Source organism: Phasianus colchicus, chromosome 1 (assembly GCF_987193195.1).
Source record: "Phasianus colchicus chromosome 1, bPhaCol1.hap1.1, whole genome shotgun sequence".
Lineage (NCBI taxonomy): Eukaryota > Metazoa > Chordata > Aves > Galliformes > Phasianidae > Phasianus > Phasianus colchicus.
Window position 1 is genome coordinate 58476318 of NC_143436.1, and position 12792 is coordinate 58489109.

General features: G+C 37.8%; 1 protein-coding gene across 3 annotated transcripts in view; it reads left to right on the top strand.

Annotated features, from left to right (window-relative positions):
* The window catches only part of PTN (pleiotrophin), a 72416-nt gene that overhangs the window by 45056 nt on the left and 14568 nt on the right, over positions 1-12792 (top strand). For all 3 annotated transcript variants that reach the window (XM_031589810.2, XM_031589811.2, XM_090144545.1), the window contains exons 2-4: positions 4599-4708; positions 6252-6425; positions 7448-7609. In XM_031589810.2, coding sequence (XP_031445670.1) covers positions 4600-4708; positions 6252-6425; positions 7448-7609 — 445 coding nt within the window. In that variant the 5' untranslated portion in view covers position 4599. The remainder of the gene's footprint in view (positions 1-4598; positions 4709-6251; positions 6426-7447; positions 7610-12792) is intronic.

The window sequence follows — 12792 nt, forward strand, 5'->3', positions numbered from 1 at the left end:
ATCTGACCATTGGTGTTTTTTGTTGTTGTTTTTTTGTTTGGTTTGGTTTTGTTTTTTTTAAACAGCTATGGGGTCTGCATTTTTTACCCTGTGCCTTTAGGCTGGTGTCCTCCATACATGTACTTAACACTATATTCTGTCTCCTCTTCTCAAAGCCTTTCCCAAGACACTAGTTTTGTATTTTTTCTATAGTGAGTTATTAGTTATTATAATAGATAAATCATAAAACCTGGGGGGCTCCACACTAAGATAAACAAAAGTAAATCAAATTAGACATAGCCAGATGGTCAATTAGAAAAATTGCTGCTGCAGCAAAACCAAATAGGACAAATCTGTAGACAGATCTAAGAAAGCTCAGACAGAGCAGGCCTCAGTCTTAAGCCTTGCAAACTCACTATAAAGCCCATGCTCTGTCATAAGAAATGGCAATACGTAAAGCATTGCAATTCATGCAGTGTTTTAGATTAACTGCGTTGTCAACATAGATGATGTCTGGCATACTATACTGGAAAAGCTGGAAGATATGGATGGGTTAAATCATGCGACGAAATTTGGAAATTACACTCGTATATACTAAGAATAAAACACTTGTTTGTAAAAGCTGGGACCTTGCCAGTCGCTTCAGGAAGAGCAGATGAAGGGAAGGGATTCTGAGTAATAGTTATTAGCAGGAAGAAAGCCACCTGCAAAAGGCATATGTGATCCTAGGATATGCTGCATATGCTAACTTCGGTAGGGTTAAGAAAAATAAGCATTGCTGCTCACTGGCGGAACTTCATCTGAAATTGCCTGTTTTATTCTGGATGGTCTTGTTGAAAAGATGACTTGTTCCTATTGGAGCAGGAAAGGAAAGACAGTTGTTACTGTAAAATTAGATCAGGAGGCAGTGAGGGATTGGAATGGATGCTGACGCTCCGTTCAGATCTTTTTAAACTGCAGATATAGTGTGATTTCTGTGTAGAAAGGTGCTCAGCATAGATATTTTGACCTGCTCCATACTTTCTCTGATTTTTCCTTTATTTTTTTTTTTTCTTCCAAGCAGAGATTGATTAAGAAATCAACTGTAAGACTGAAGTAATTCCTGTGCCTCAGTGTTGTTGGGAGAAGCCATTTGCTACAGTGCATCTCAGCTGGGCTTCAGTTCTCACCTCATTACACACTTCATGTTTTCCTAACATTTTCTGTTTCAGCGTTTAACTCTCGTTAACCATTTCTCTCATTTCTATTTCTGTTTTGGTGCTCTTTTCATGGTTTTAGTGTTGTCATTTCTTATTTACTCTTTTTCTGATCTTGTTCCAACTCATCATTTAACCTGTCCCAAACTCTCTATACTTTTTCTCTCTCTGTTTTCTGCAGATCCTTCCACCCCAAATGTCTCATTTCTTACTCTTGTAATTTTACCTCTTCTTACTGTTTGTATATATCGCTACCATTTGCTTATATTCTGCTATTTGTTCTGTTTAGGGCCTGTCATATAGATTTCTAGAAATACTTTCCCTTCATGACCCCTTAATCTGTAATTTCCACTGGTATAAACAGAAGTTTCATTACAATAATCAAAACATAAAAAATGAGTCCATTTGCTAGTAATATTTAAATCGAAGGTTGAACTGGAAATATTAACACACAATGTAATGGAAAAGGAAAAGCTTGACACCTTATGAAGAAGGAGCTATTTTTAGTGGAACATGTTGTTTTCAAAAACAAGTCCAGATTGACAGGTTTTTTCTCCTCATCCTTTTAATGACCAAGTGAAATACTTGCAAGAAAAATGGAGGATTCATCTTGAATAATTATTGACAAGTGGGATTTTCTTTCCTTCTGAAGAAATACTTAATATTTAATAGGTACTATATTTAGGTCATAGGAGATACTTATAATTTCATGAGTGTATGTGCCCTTGCTGATCTATCATGTATAAAACAATGATGTAATTTGCTGTAGTCTCACATATTACATCAGATTCAATGTGTTTGTGAGGTGTGAAACGAGGCATCATTCTGTCAGCACAGTTTCCCACTTGCTTATAATTAATAGCAAAGGCACTTTAGGAAATAGCTTGTCTCCCTCTGCCAGAGGGATACACATATCTGTGGGTTCAGTGTTTCCTTAGACAACTTGGCAAGGATTTCAGTTGCAGAGGAACCTGGAGTCTTTGGCAAATATGCTACATCGGGGCTTCATAGGGTTTTGTTTATAAGCTTTTGGAGTTTTTCAGACTCCACAAAGTAGGTACTTTTCCTTCCAATTTTGTGGAAAATAATACTGATGAAATTCAAATTTAAGTCTCTGTTAACTCAATATAAGGCATTTTCCCTATGAAAAGATGTTTACAATTCTCGCTGTTTCTGGCAGCTTATGAGTTTGTGTCTTACCATTTCCCAAGTCCCTGGGGCTGGCAGCAGTGGTGTAGGAGGAAGCTCTTTGCCTCCTTAGCACGTGCCTCTCTGGCATGTGGTGGCATCCTGTGCTACAAAGCCCCTATGCTGCCTTGCTTCATCAAAGACTGTTTGTCCTTCCCTATGTGTTTCCACATGAGTGTTAATACTCCAACTAGGGAGTTAGTTATTTGGAGGAGGGGAAGTGAGAAATTGTAGTGAAAATGGGATGAGAGGTGAGATGCAGCGCTACTGATGGTGAAGTTTCTCCAAGGGGTAGTGCCTGAAGGGAGAAAGTTGAAGTCTTAACAATATTGTATGTTTAGTTATGAAGAAAAAGTTTGTGTAGTAAGACCAATTAAAAGACAGATTGTTTATCTATCTATCTATCTATCTATCTATCTATCTATCTATTTATTGCATATTTTATTTACTCATTTATTTATTCATTTTTTTTAAATATGAGACTCTCTAAATGGAAAAAAATATAGAAAAAGAAAGAAAAACTACACAGTAAAGCTCACACAGGATCAGTATGTGTCCAGGCTCTGTTTGAGTTCTCTGGTCCTTTCTTTGTGATAGGATCTGTTGTTTTCTGAAGCAAACTAAACTGGTGCTAATAACAGCTAGTTCAGGCATATGAATGCCAGGTATCTTGCAGTTTTCATATGAACTTTAGTTAAATAAGAAAATTAAATTTTCTCATTTGGCTTCTAGCATGATATTAAAGCTGTGTACTTAAAAATAAAGTCCTTGTGCTGTGGATTCTACTCCTGTTGTTCATGTCAATTACAATTATGTTGCTTTTGAACAAGATTTTTGCCAGCAGGGAATACTGAGAAGTGCCAAATTAAATTTCCGATGCATTTTGTCTTTAGTTCATAGTGAGAATTATTTCTCACATAAATTTGCTATGCTTAGCAGAATGAACTCGTATTTCCTCTAAAATATCTATGGCATCAGATTAGCTTTCAATGCCATCATAGTGGCACTGTTGATGCCTCCTTCTAGGCTGTGGCATAGCATAGGCCTTGGTTTGAAAAAAAGAAGGTGGAGAAATGCTCCATCCAAGCTACTTTTATTCCACCATCTTGGAACCCTGTTGCCTACTCGAGAGACGTCTTTGGGAAAAGGAAAGAATGATGTTTTCACATATAGAGCTGTTATGGCCATGCTTTTTGGTAATGTTTAAGTTCTTTACTATGAGAGTGGTGAGGTGCTGGAACAGGCTGCCCAGAGAGGTTGTGGATGCCCCATCCCTAGATGTGTTCAAGGCCAGAAGGGCAGCCTGGTATAGTATTAAATGAGGTTGGTGTCCCTTCCTGTAGAGATTCATGATCCTTGAGGTCCTTTCCAACCCGGGCCACTCTGTGATTCTGTGATTCTGCGTGAAACGATACCAAAAATGTGCTAATGCAAATTACAACAAAGTAAAAAGGAAGAATACATGTAAACTATTTGTGTCAGCCAGTTCTAAATGACTTTTGGTGACTGGCTAATAACTGATGCTTCACCACTAAACAAACAATATTAATTTCTTTTTATATTGGAACATTTGTTTCCTAAATCCAGTTTTTGGGTTCATTAGCATGCTATGAATAGTGTCTGTGTATTCAAGTCCTACCTCTGTACCCATTTTGCATTTCAGGCAATTAGCTTAACTGATATTAAAAAGAGACACTAGCTGTAGGGGAAGGAAATGATAGGTAGCAACATAGCAATGGCAATTAAAATAGCATCAGATTTACCTATAAATGTTGTTTTCATGAATAAAGCTCTTTTCAGGTGTTGAGTAAGCCTAATAAGAACTTGATCTCTTGCAAGGTAGACAGTATTGGATTCCCTACTTTGTAAGGTAAGATGTAACACAAAACATATTCTATTTGAAATTGTACACAATAAATCACAGCCAGATGTCAGGAAAGAGAAGAGAAGTTTCAGGCCCATCATGAGTCTTGATTCTCTGACAGAGAACAGTAATTACTGACTATTCTGTGGCAAAACTCGTCCATAGCATGAGTGGCTAGGGATTTAGTACAGGGACTGGAAAATAAATGTTAAAAATCTTTGTATTCTCTTTGTAAGGAGCTCATTGTGTTTGACTTGTGTCTTCTGTCCCTGAAGCTGAGCTTCCTAAAAATGCTGTAGCTGCCATTTTGATGGAATCCCACCTTTTGCAAACTAACCAAGCCTATTTTCCTTAATCTCATTTTTCCCCAGAATGTTACAGCAACAACAACAACGTCGAATGTTCACGGCTGCTCTCCTGGCACTTGTCTTCATTCTGGCAGCAGTGAGTACCACTGAGGCTGGAAAGAAAGAGAAACCAGGTAAGGTCTAGTGTAATACAGTGTTAATCCCTGAGGCAGATTGCATGTGTGGGGCAATACAAAATGCTTTTGGTTTTGTTTTGAAATTCAAGGCATACATTAACCTTTTGACATGCATGATAGGTATTTGTGGCAGTGACATTTTTTCCTATGCTCAGTAGGAAAACAGACATTAGTTTTCATGAAAGCTGGCAGCTTGAGAGCACCAGAGACTAAGTCCTCAGTTTATCACAGAATGGATATTGAAGACATCTTTCCTTAAAATTTGCTGAGAATAGTTCCTTCTAGGCTAAGGGAGGATCACATAAGAACAATGAAAGAGTAATTATCATGTTACTTATTTGGTGCGTTATATGCAATTGTGACACCAGTGCCATGAGAGTGAAAATCCTCCAGCAAAGGACTAAATGAACTCTCTGCTGAAAACAGACGACCAGACATCCAATGGTAATTGCTTTTTGCTAGTGATGGACTCAGACCCACTGCAATACAGAGAGGCCTGGAGTGGAAAATTGACATCTATCAGACTCATTTTTGATGTTTTTTAAAAATTGCACTTTATGGTGTTTTTCTTAAGATCTTATATCTTTTAGGGTAGTATGGTTAGATTGCAGTTGAACTTGATGATCTTTCAGGTCTTTTCCAACCTGAGCAATTCTATGATTCTGTGATTATTTACATGCTGCTTACACACCGGTTAACATGACTTTTTAGTCTATTAGAATTAGTATTTCCATTAAAAAAAAAGGTGTTTCTAATCAGTGTGGCTGTATGGAAACACTATAAAATATGGAAGAGCTCAAGCACAAATCATTATATATAAGATTATTTAAAATCACATGTGATATTTGGGGCCTTAATTATTATTTTGGTCAACACTTGGATTTGTCCCTACTTTTGTCCCTACAGCACCTGCTTTCGTCCCTAAGAAACAAAACTTGAATGGGCTATCAGCATTTCGAGGTGTTCTGATCAAATTCTGAGTGTTTACACTAGGAAGTTCAAGAACCATAATTATCTTGTATCTACATATCCTTTTATATGTAGTTTCTTACTTGCCTTTGAAGATTTGGTTATAATCTGGCATAAAATGTAACACAATATACGCCAAGTGAAAAGTTTCTGCTTTTTCCAGGAGGTGTTCAAATCCCAATACACAATGTCAGAACATAAATTTCTTATCTATATGGTGTAGTTTGCTCCAGATGAAAATGAAAATATTTATTTATGTCCTTTTCTGAGTGTTTTGTTCAGTGATCCCTGAGGGTGTGTAGATTCCCCATTCCAAAGATGAGAGTCTGATTTGACTATTAGATATAGTGGAACTGACTTTGAATGATTGTGATTGGAATTAAAGCATAAGAGGCTGAAATGTTTGCAGAATTTTGAAGGGCATGCCAGATTTTTTGCTTGTGAAGCTGTTTCACAAACATCTTCCATATTTACTCTCTCAGGCGCTGAGACTGTTTAGCGAAGAGACATTTCTCTATCAGCTGTGAGTACTGACCGTTTATCTTGTGTTTGCTTCCTTGTCTTCCACCAGAGAAAAAGGCCAAGAAATCTGACTGTGGGGAATGGCAGTGGAGTGTCTGTGTGCCCACCAATGGAGACTGCGGCCTGGGGACACGCGAGGGAACTCGCACTGGAGCAGAGTGCAAACAAACCACCAAGACTCAGAAGTGTAAGATTCCCTGCAACTGGAAGAAGCAATTTGGAGGTAAGCATCACACTTTCAAGGGACTGTTTTTTTCTTTTTACTTCAGTATGATGAAGAAAGACTATATTTTCTTCTTAGCTCTGCAAATAAGGTGCTATCTACCTCCAAATTTCAAGTCTGTTGCAACTAAATAATTTGAGGCATAGAAGGCAGCTTCCTCAGAGCAAAGCAGCTCCTCCAGCAGACAATCCAGATAATCTACATATTGTAAACTTAGTGTTCCAGCAGCACGGTTAAATCTGTTTTCCTCTGGTGTAGAACCCTATTTAAGGCAGCAGTGTAAGAGTCATCTGTTCTCTAACAGCTGTGAACCTCCGCTATGGTTACTACTGGCTTTATGGGACCTTGTGTTATGTGATTTGCAGCATGGAGCATGGATGGCTACCAGTGTGTGTGCACTAAATGGAGGCCAGATTATTTTATCATTTTATAAAGTTTATATATGGCAATTGAGAAAGATACCTCAGACCTCTCCCAGACAAGATGTCTGTCCAGAACTCAGATCTTTGCAACTCTTGCAAAGTTAGCTGCTTTTTTTTTTTTTTTTTTTTTTTAATAAACAACTTGTATGGCTTTGACATGAGTGTGACCTTTCCAAAGCAATCAGTGCAGCAGTTTCAGACTTGACAAGACCATAGTTTCACATACCTTCTTGAAACTATTCAACCCTTATCTCTTAACCTTTGACATTACACAAATGGAGGAACAATCATACAGAACTTGAACAGAGTTTTCATTTCTCTTTCTTTTTTTCTTTATTGTGTATCTCAACAGTTCAATATATTTTCATTTTATTTACATTCTGTATTGACAATAACACAATATTCATGCAAAAGCAAGAGGATTTTTTAAAATTCTCCTGGGATTCCTTTCTCCAGTTGCATGATCCTTTTGTCTAGGAGCACCAGCTGTCTGTGATGAAAGTGGTTATAATGTTACTCTTTTGTACTGGAATGATAACATTTTTGTTTTCACTCTCAATTCTTCTATTTAAAAGATTACCATTTATTTACTCATTGCAGCAGAGTGTAAATACCAGTTCCAGGCCTGGGGAGAATGTGACTTGAATACTGCCTTGAAAACTCGAACTGGGAACCTAAAGAGAGCTCTTCATAATGCTGACTGCCAGAAGACTGTCACAATCTCAAAGCCCTGTGGGAAGCTTACCAAACCCAAACCTCAAGGTAAATTCAATTTGCTTGTAGTTGCATGCTATTTCATTTAGGTTGATGGAATTGTGATGTCTCACATGCTTCAGTAGGAACAGGAGATTGTACTCTCATAGCCTTTCCTCAGTCTGCATTCTCCTGTCTCCCAGCTGTCAGGCAGGCAATATTCCTGCATTATACAGTAAATGAAAAGTAACAGACAAGAGGTGAACTGAAGATTAGGACCCCAGTTTTAACCCAAGACTACATGTGTTGCCACCAGTTTGTTGATGTGCAGCAGACCATCAGAGTGAATTGTTGCATAACTCACTTGTTGACAAGAGCACTCCAATAATAGCATGCAAGAACATGTCTTGTTGAGATAAACACACCTTTCATATTGACATTTGGTATTGAATAATGATGAATTGAAAAAGGGACTACTTTCCTCCTGGACATGTAGTGTTCAAGGGATGTTTTGCTCCCTGCATGCTGAAAAGAGGGCATGTAGGTGTTCTGCACCTTTTGGGTTATATATTCTTTATTTGAAGACAACAGGGACGAGACCGCCTATGTCTTATTTAACTGTAATTCCTAGTACAAAAGAAGGCATATGCTCATTTTGTTTCCTAGTGTCTCTTAGACAAACTTATTTTATTTCTAGTTATTAAGGCCTTTTAATATATTCTTTCATTGGAATAACATGTGTTACGTACGTAGGATGATTTATAGTGGAAGCTAAAGCTGTGAGATCTTGTTAACACAGCCAAACTAATATTTTTTATGTAAATGATACAAGCTATGTTACTCTGGCATTTGCTGCTGAAAACTAGGTTAGAAACATTCCAGGCTTTGAATATTTGGATAATTATAGAAATAAATGTGATTAGAGGTTACAGGTGGAACTCGGATGAGCAATTTTCCAATTGTGGGTGGTGGTGCACCAGTGATCTGTGGAGCACTCTGCCTGGTGCAACCTTGCAAACCTTCAGTGGAGCTACCAGATAAGTGCTGAGTCTAGAACCTGTGTAGATAATGCAAGTTGTGAAGCAGAAAGCATACAACTAGATTTCTGGAAACCAGCTGACTTTGTTGAGTTAGCAGCAATAAACATCTTCATTTGGGCATGGAAGTGACTGAGGGGGAATAAAAGTGGGAATAAATGTAACAAGGGCTTGGAGTTGTGTAATTTTATTGCTTATTAGTTAGAAGGGAAGGATTTAGTTTTATTATTATTCTATTATTTTTTTTTTTTTTGCAAATTTCCATGCATTTGGGAGTTTATTGAATGAAGTTTCTTCTTGTGCTGCCAGAAGGGCTCTGCTGCTCGAGCCATCCCCAGCCTTCTGCCTAGTCCTGCCTCTGTGGAGTTGGTGGGCTCTACTGATGGCTGCTGGAAAAGAGGGAAACAAAGCAGAGCATTGATGATGTTGGTACAGGGACATTTCATATTACAACTCTAGAGGCAGTGTCCTAGTAGAGCATGTGTCATTCCTGTATTAGAATTCCTGTAATCCCAAAAGTTGGATTGTGACCATCTGCAGCAAGATAATTATGTAGTGCTAGTTAAACAGGAAATCTGACTTCGTTTGATTTGAAATAGGTACAAGCGTAGGTTTGTGATCATAATAAATTTGGGCAGAAATTCTGCTCTCCTGACTTGCATTAGAAATCTTACAGCATCTTCCTGTGTACCACCTGCTCATTCATCTGCTGTTGGCATTGGAAGGAGCAGCAAATGTGGAAGTCAAACACTTGCAGTCTGCCTGGGCCCTGAGCTGAAGATAAGCAGTCCATATTGCAGATCAGTGTGTATGACTGCTTAGGAACTGCACTGGTCAGTGTGTTGACAGCAGTAGGAGGAACTAGAGGAAGAAATTAGGTCAAGAAGTTGAATACTGTGTGAAATGTTGTGCCCTACTGAACTTCATTACTGAGTTAAAGTCTGATTGGTGAAAGGAAGAATATTTCTGTTTGCTTCCTGAGGTGAGGGACATTACAGGCTGGAGGTAAGTCCCTACCTGTATCTAGGTTAAGGAAAAAATAATCTGTATGCAATCTATAGTTAGAATAGAATGAATTTAATTCTTTGGAACCAATAAGTAAGATCTAGGTTACTGCTTGAGCACTTGAAATGGGCTACAGATACATATTAGGCTCCCTTTTCTTCTGTAGCCTCACATCAGCAACTCAGGACTACAAGCGAAGAAAGCATATAATACATTATTTGGAAGCAGCAATCTTTTTCCTGTGGTGTAGTGTTGTGTGAAGTCTGTATTCAAATGCAGCTAAACCTGAAAATGCTGATCAGCTGCAATCAGTTGCCACTGTGATTGCCTGGAGTAGAAAGGCAGTGGTTCTCTAGCATCTGTAGGTATTGACAACAGAATTGTAGGTGAGGGTCCTGTTGATTAAAGGAATCTGTTCTACTGCTTAACTGTTACCAGTGCAGGCTTCAAGAACTTCATCACTGAGAACATCTGTGACAGCAATAGGCTGGGAGTACCAAAAATGGATGTGAGATGACCAAGATTATTTCCCTGAAAAGTAGCAGTATATTCAGAAAAAAGATTTGTTTTAATAGTTTTCCTGACTAGCCCTCTTTTCCATGGCCTGATTTTTTCCTTTCATTAGGTTGTATTTGTAACCTCTTCATTGCATTGCATTTTCTTTTGATTTGGTATTATTATTGGGGTAAGTAAAACCTCCATTTAGCTTCTCCAATCAATTGCAGCTTAATGTATCTTTTATTATTTCTTGTCACTTGCCTGCTGTTAAAACTAAAATTTCTGACTTCAGTATTTTGCTGTGTTAAAATCTGTCCATGATGTTTTCTAATGGACTTGCCCAAATTCCTTTTGTTATTACTAAATAATTTCTGAGACGAAGTGACCGGATTGCACAGCGTTTCTAGCCTGTTCTCTACGGATTTGTATTGAAAAAGAAAACAGTATTATAACACTTCTTTTTATTCACACTTTTACTCATTATCTAAAATGTTTTTCTTCTGCTCACAACTTGCACGTGGAGCAGATATCTTTATCTGAGACCTCCACGATAGTCCCTGAATACTATTTTTCTTAAATGAATTAATATGATTAGTTAAGAATCCAAGAATGAATGTAAGTCAGAATTTTTTTCCATCTAGACTTGTCCAGTGCAGCACCGTGTCTCACATTTCACCTGGCACATTTTCATAGTGTAGCTGAAGTTCTTCCTCACCTTCGTTGCTCTTGGAGAACAGCACAAATAAATTGATATCATCCATAAATGCTGCTCTGTTGTTGCTTTTCAGCTCATGAACATAGCAAAGCTATGCTCATAGCATAAATCCTGTTTTTCTCTCCTCTCACTGAACTACTTTAAAAGTTGAGTACGGTTTCGGGGAGTTTGAATGATGTTTAACAGAAAAAAAGTTATACATACAGAAAAACTCGAAGGGTTGTTTGCAGATTCACTGACAAAAACATCTCTTGGTTGTTTTTTTTGTTTGTTTTTTGTTTTTTTTTGAGGACCTTCCTTGATCTGCAGCAAGACTTCTGCTAAATTAAGTCAGGACAACCTCATTTGCATTAGAAATCAATGAATTTCTGATAAACTGGTGATCTAAGAATTCTTATGGATTTATCATTTGTCAGCATTCATGGAAAAACCTTAAAATCTTTTTGAATCTTTTGAAGTTTGGAAAATAACTCTACTTCCTGGATATTTTTTCCTTTAAACTTTTGTATGTTTTCCTTATTAGCAATTGCTCTGTCTCAGTGTTCTTCTTCTGAACAGCTGACTCTAAGAATGGATTGTAGTCTTGGAGATCACTGCTTGCAAGAGGAGAATTATTAGAGAACCTCTAATATTGGTTTCAAGAGGGAGAGCAGATGATAAATTAGGAATTTGAATTTTATCTGGATTCCTAATGGACTCTTTTTTTTTTCCATATATTTATGAGATGCTCTTGTTTTGGATGACAATAACTTGGTCTTGGGCTGCTGTGCTGAAATAGTCAAAACTGGTGTACATTCCTGAATATCAGTTTTGACAGAGAGATTGTCAGTGCTGTGACAGTGATATTCTAGACACCAGGGCTTGTTTATTTAGTACAGAAATGAAGTTATGAGAAATCCTGTCACAAAGGCTGGAAAGGATGAAACAATAATTTTTATCACGGGATCCTGGCAGAAGCAGACACCTCTCCTCTAGTACGTGCAACTGCATATTCTAATCAGTGTCTGAAGTGCCAGGGATGTTCAAGTTTTCCCTAAACTATGTTGGTGGATGCAAAAGAATCAGGCATGTCTGTTGAGCAGCTGCTCTGATGGCCAACTTGCACTGAAGAGCAGAAATTCCGACAAATTCCATCTGGCCTACTTCATGGCCACCCAAATGTGATTGATGATTGTTCAGGTTCCAGCCAACCAGAGAGGAAAAGAATGGGATATTGTCAGGATTTGGGAAACATTTTGGTTTTACTGCTGAGAGAGGAGAAATTTATTTTTACTGAGCTAGGTAGCCTGGTTGGCTTTATTTCTTTTTTTCGCTCAGGCTTTCTGTCATTCTTATTTTTTCCTCCCTCTCTCTCTCTCCATAATTCTTACTTTGAACTATTTGTACCTTTGATAAAGATAAAGCAAAATAGGATAAGCAGTTTACACTTAAAAAACCAATTTTACTAGAGCTGGCAAACATTAATACAACTTATGCCACTGTTGTCTTTAATAACTGGAGTGTCATCTAAAGATCATGTCATCCAGTACCCATGCTTTTAAAGACTGTTCAGAGGAAGGCAAGATTTGAAATAGATTATAATGGCTTCAGTGTCTTTTCTGTAATGAAGATCAGGTGTAGCACATCGCTCCAGCAATGCCTCAGCACATTTCCTGTCTTTGTTGGTGTATGTGCACCTACATTGTTTTTACTAATTTCCCATTGTTTGAAGAGCTTTATTTAAGAGTTAATAGCAAAATAAATAATCTGCACTACATAACTTCTTCTATCTAGGAAACTTTACAGGAAGAATTTCCAGAAAACAAACAGGTTACCCTACTATCACTCCAAAGAGCTGAGGAAGTACAGTGTAAACAATAATAATTATTGAAAGTCAGAAAAACTAAATGATTTTTCAGGGTCATACAGTTACAGTAACAGGTGCACTTGCTCAGGTAGGAGCTGTTAAGTGCTGGCTGCATGCTCTTACTAGCAGCAATTGCTCCTTTTTTTCCCAG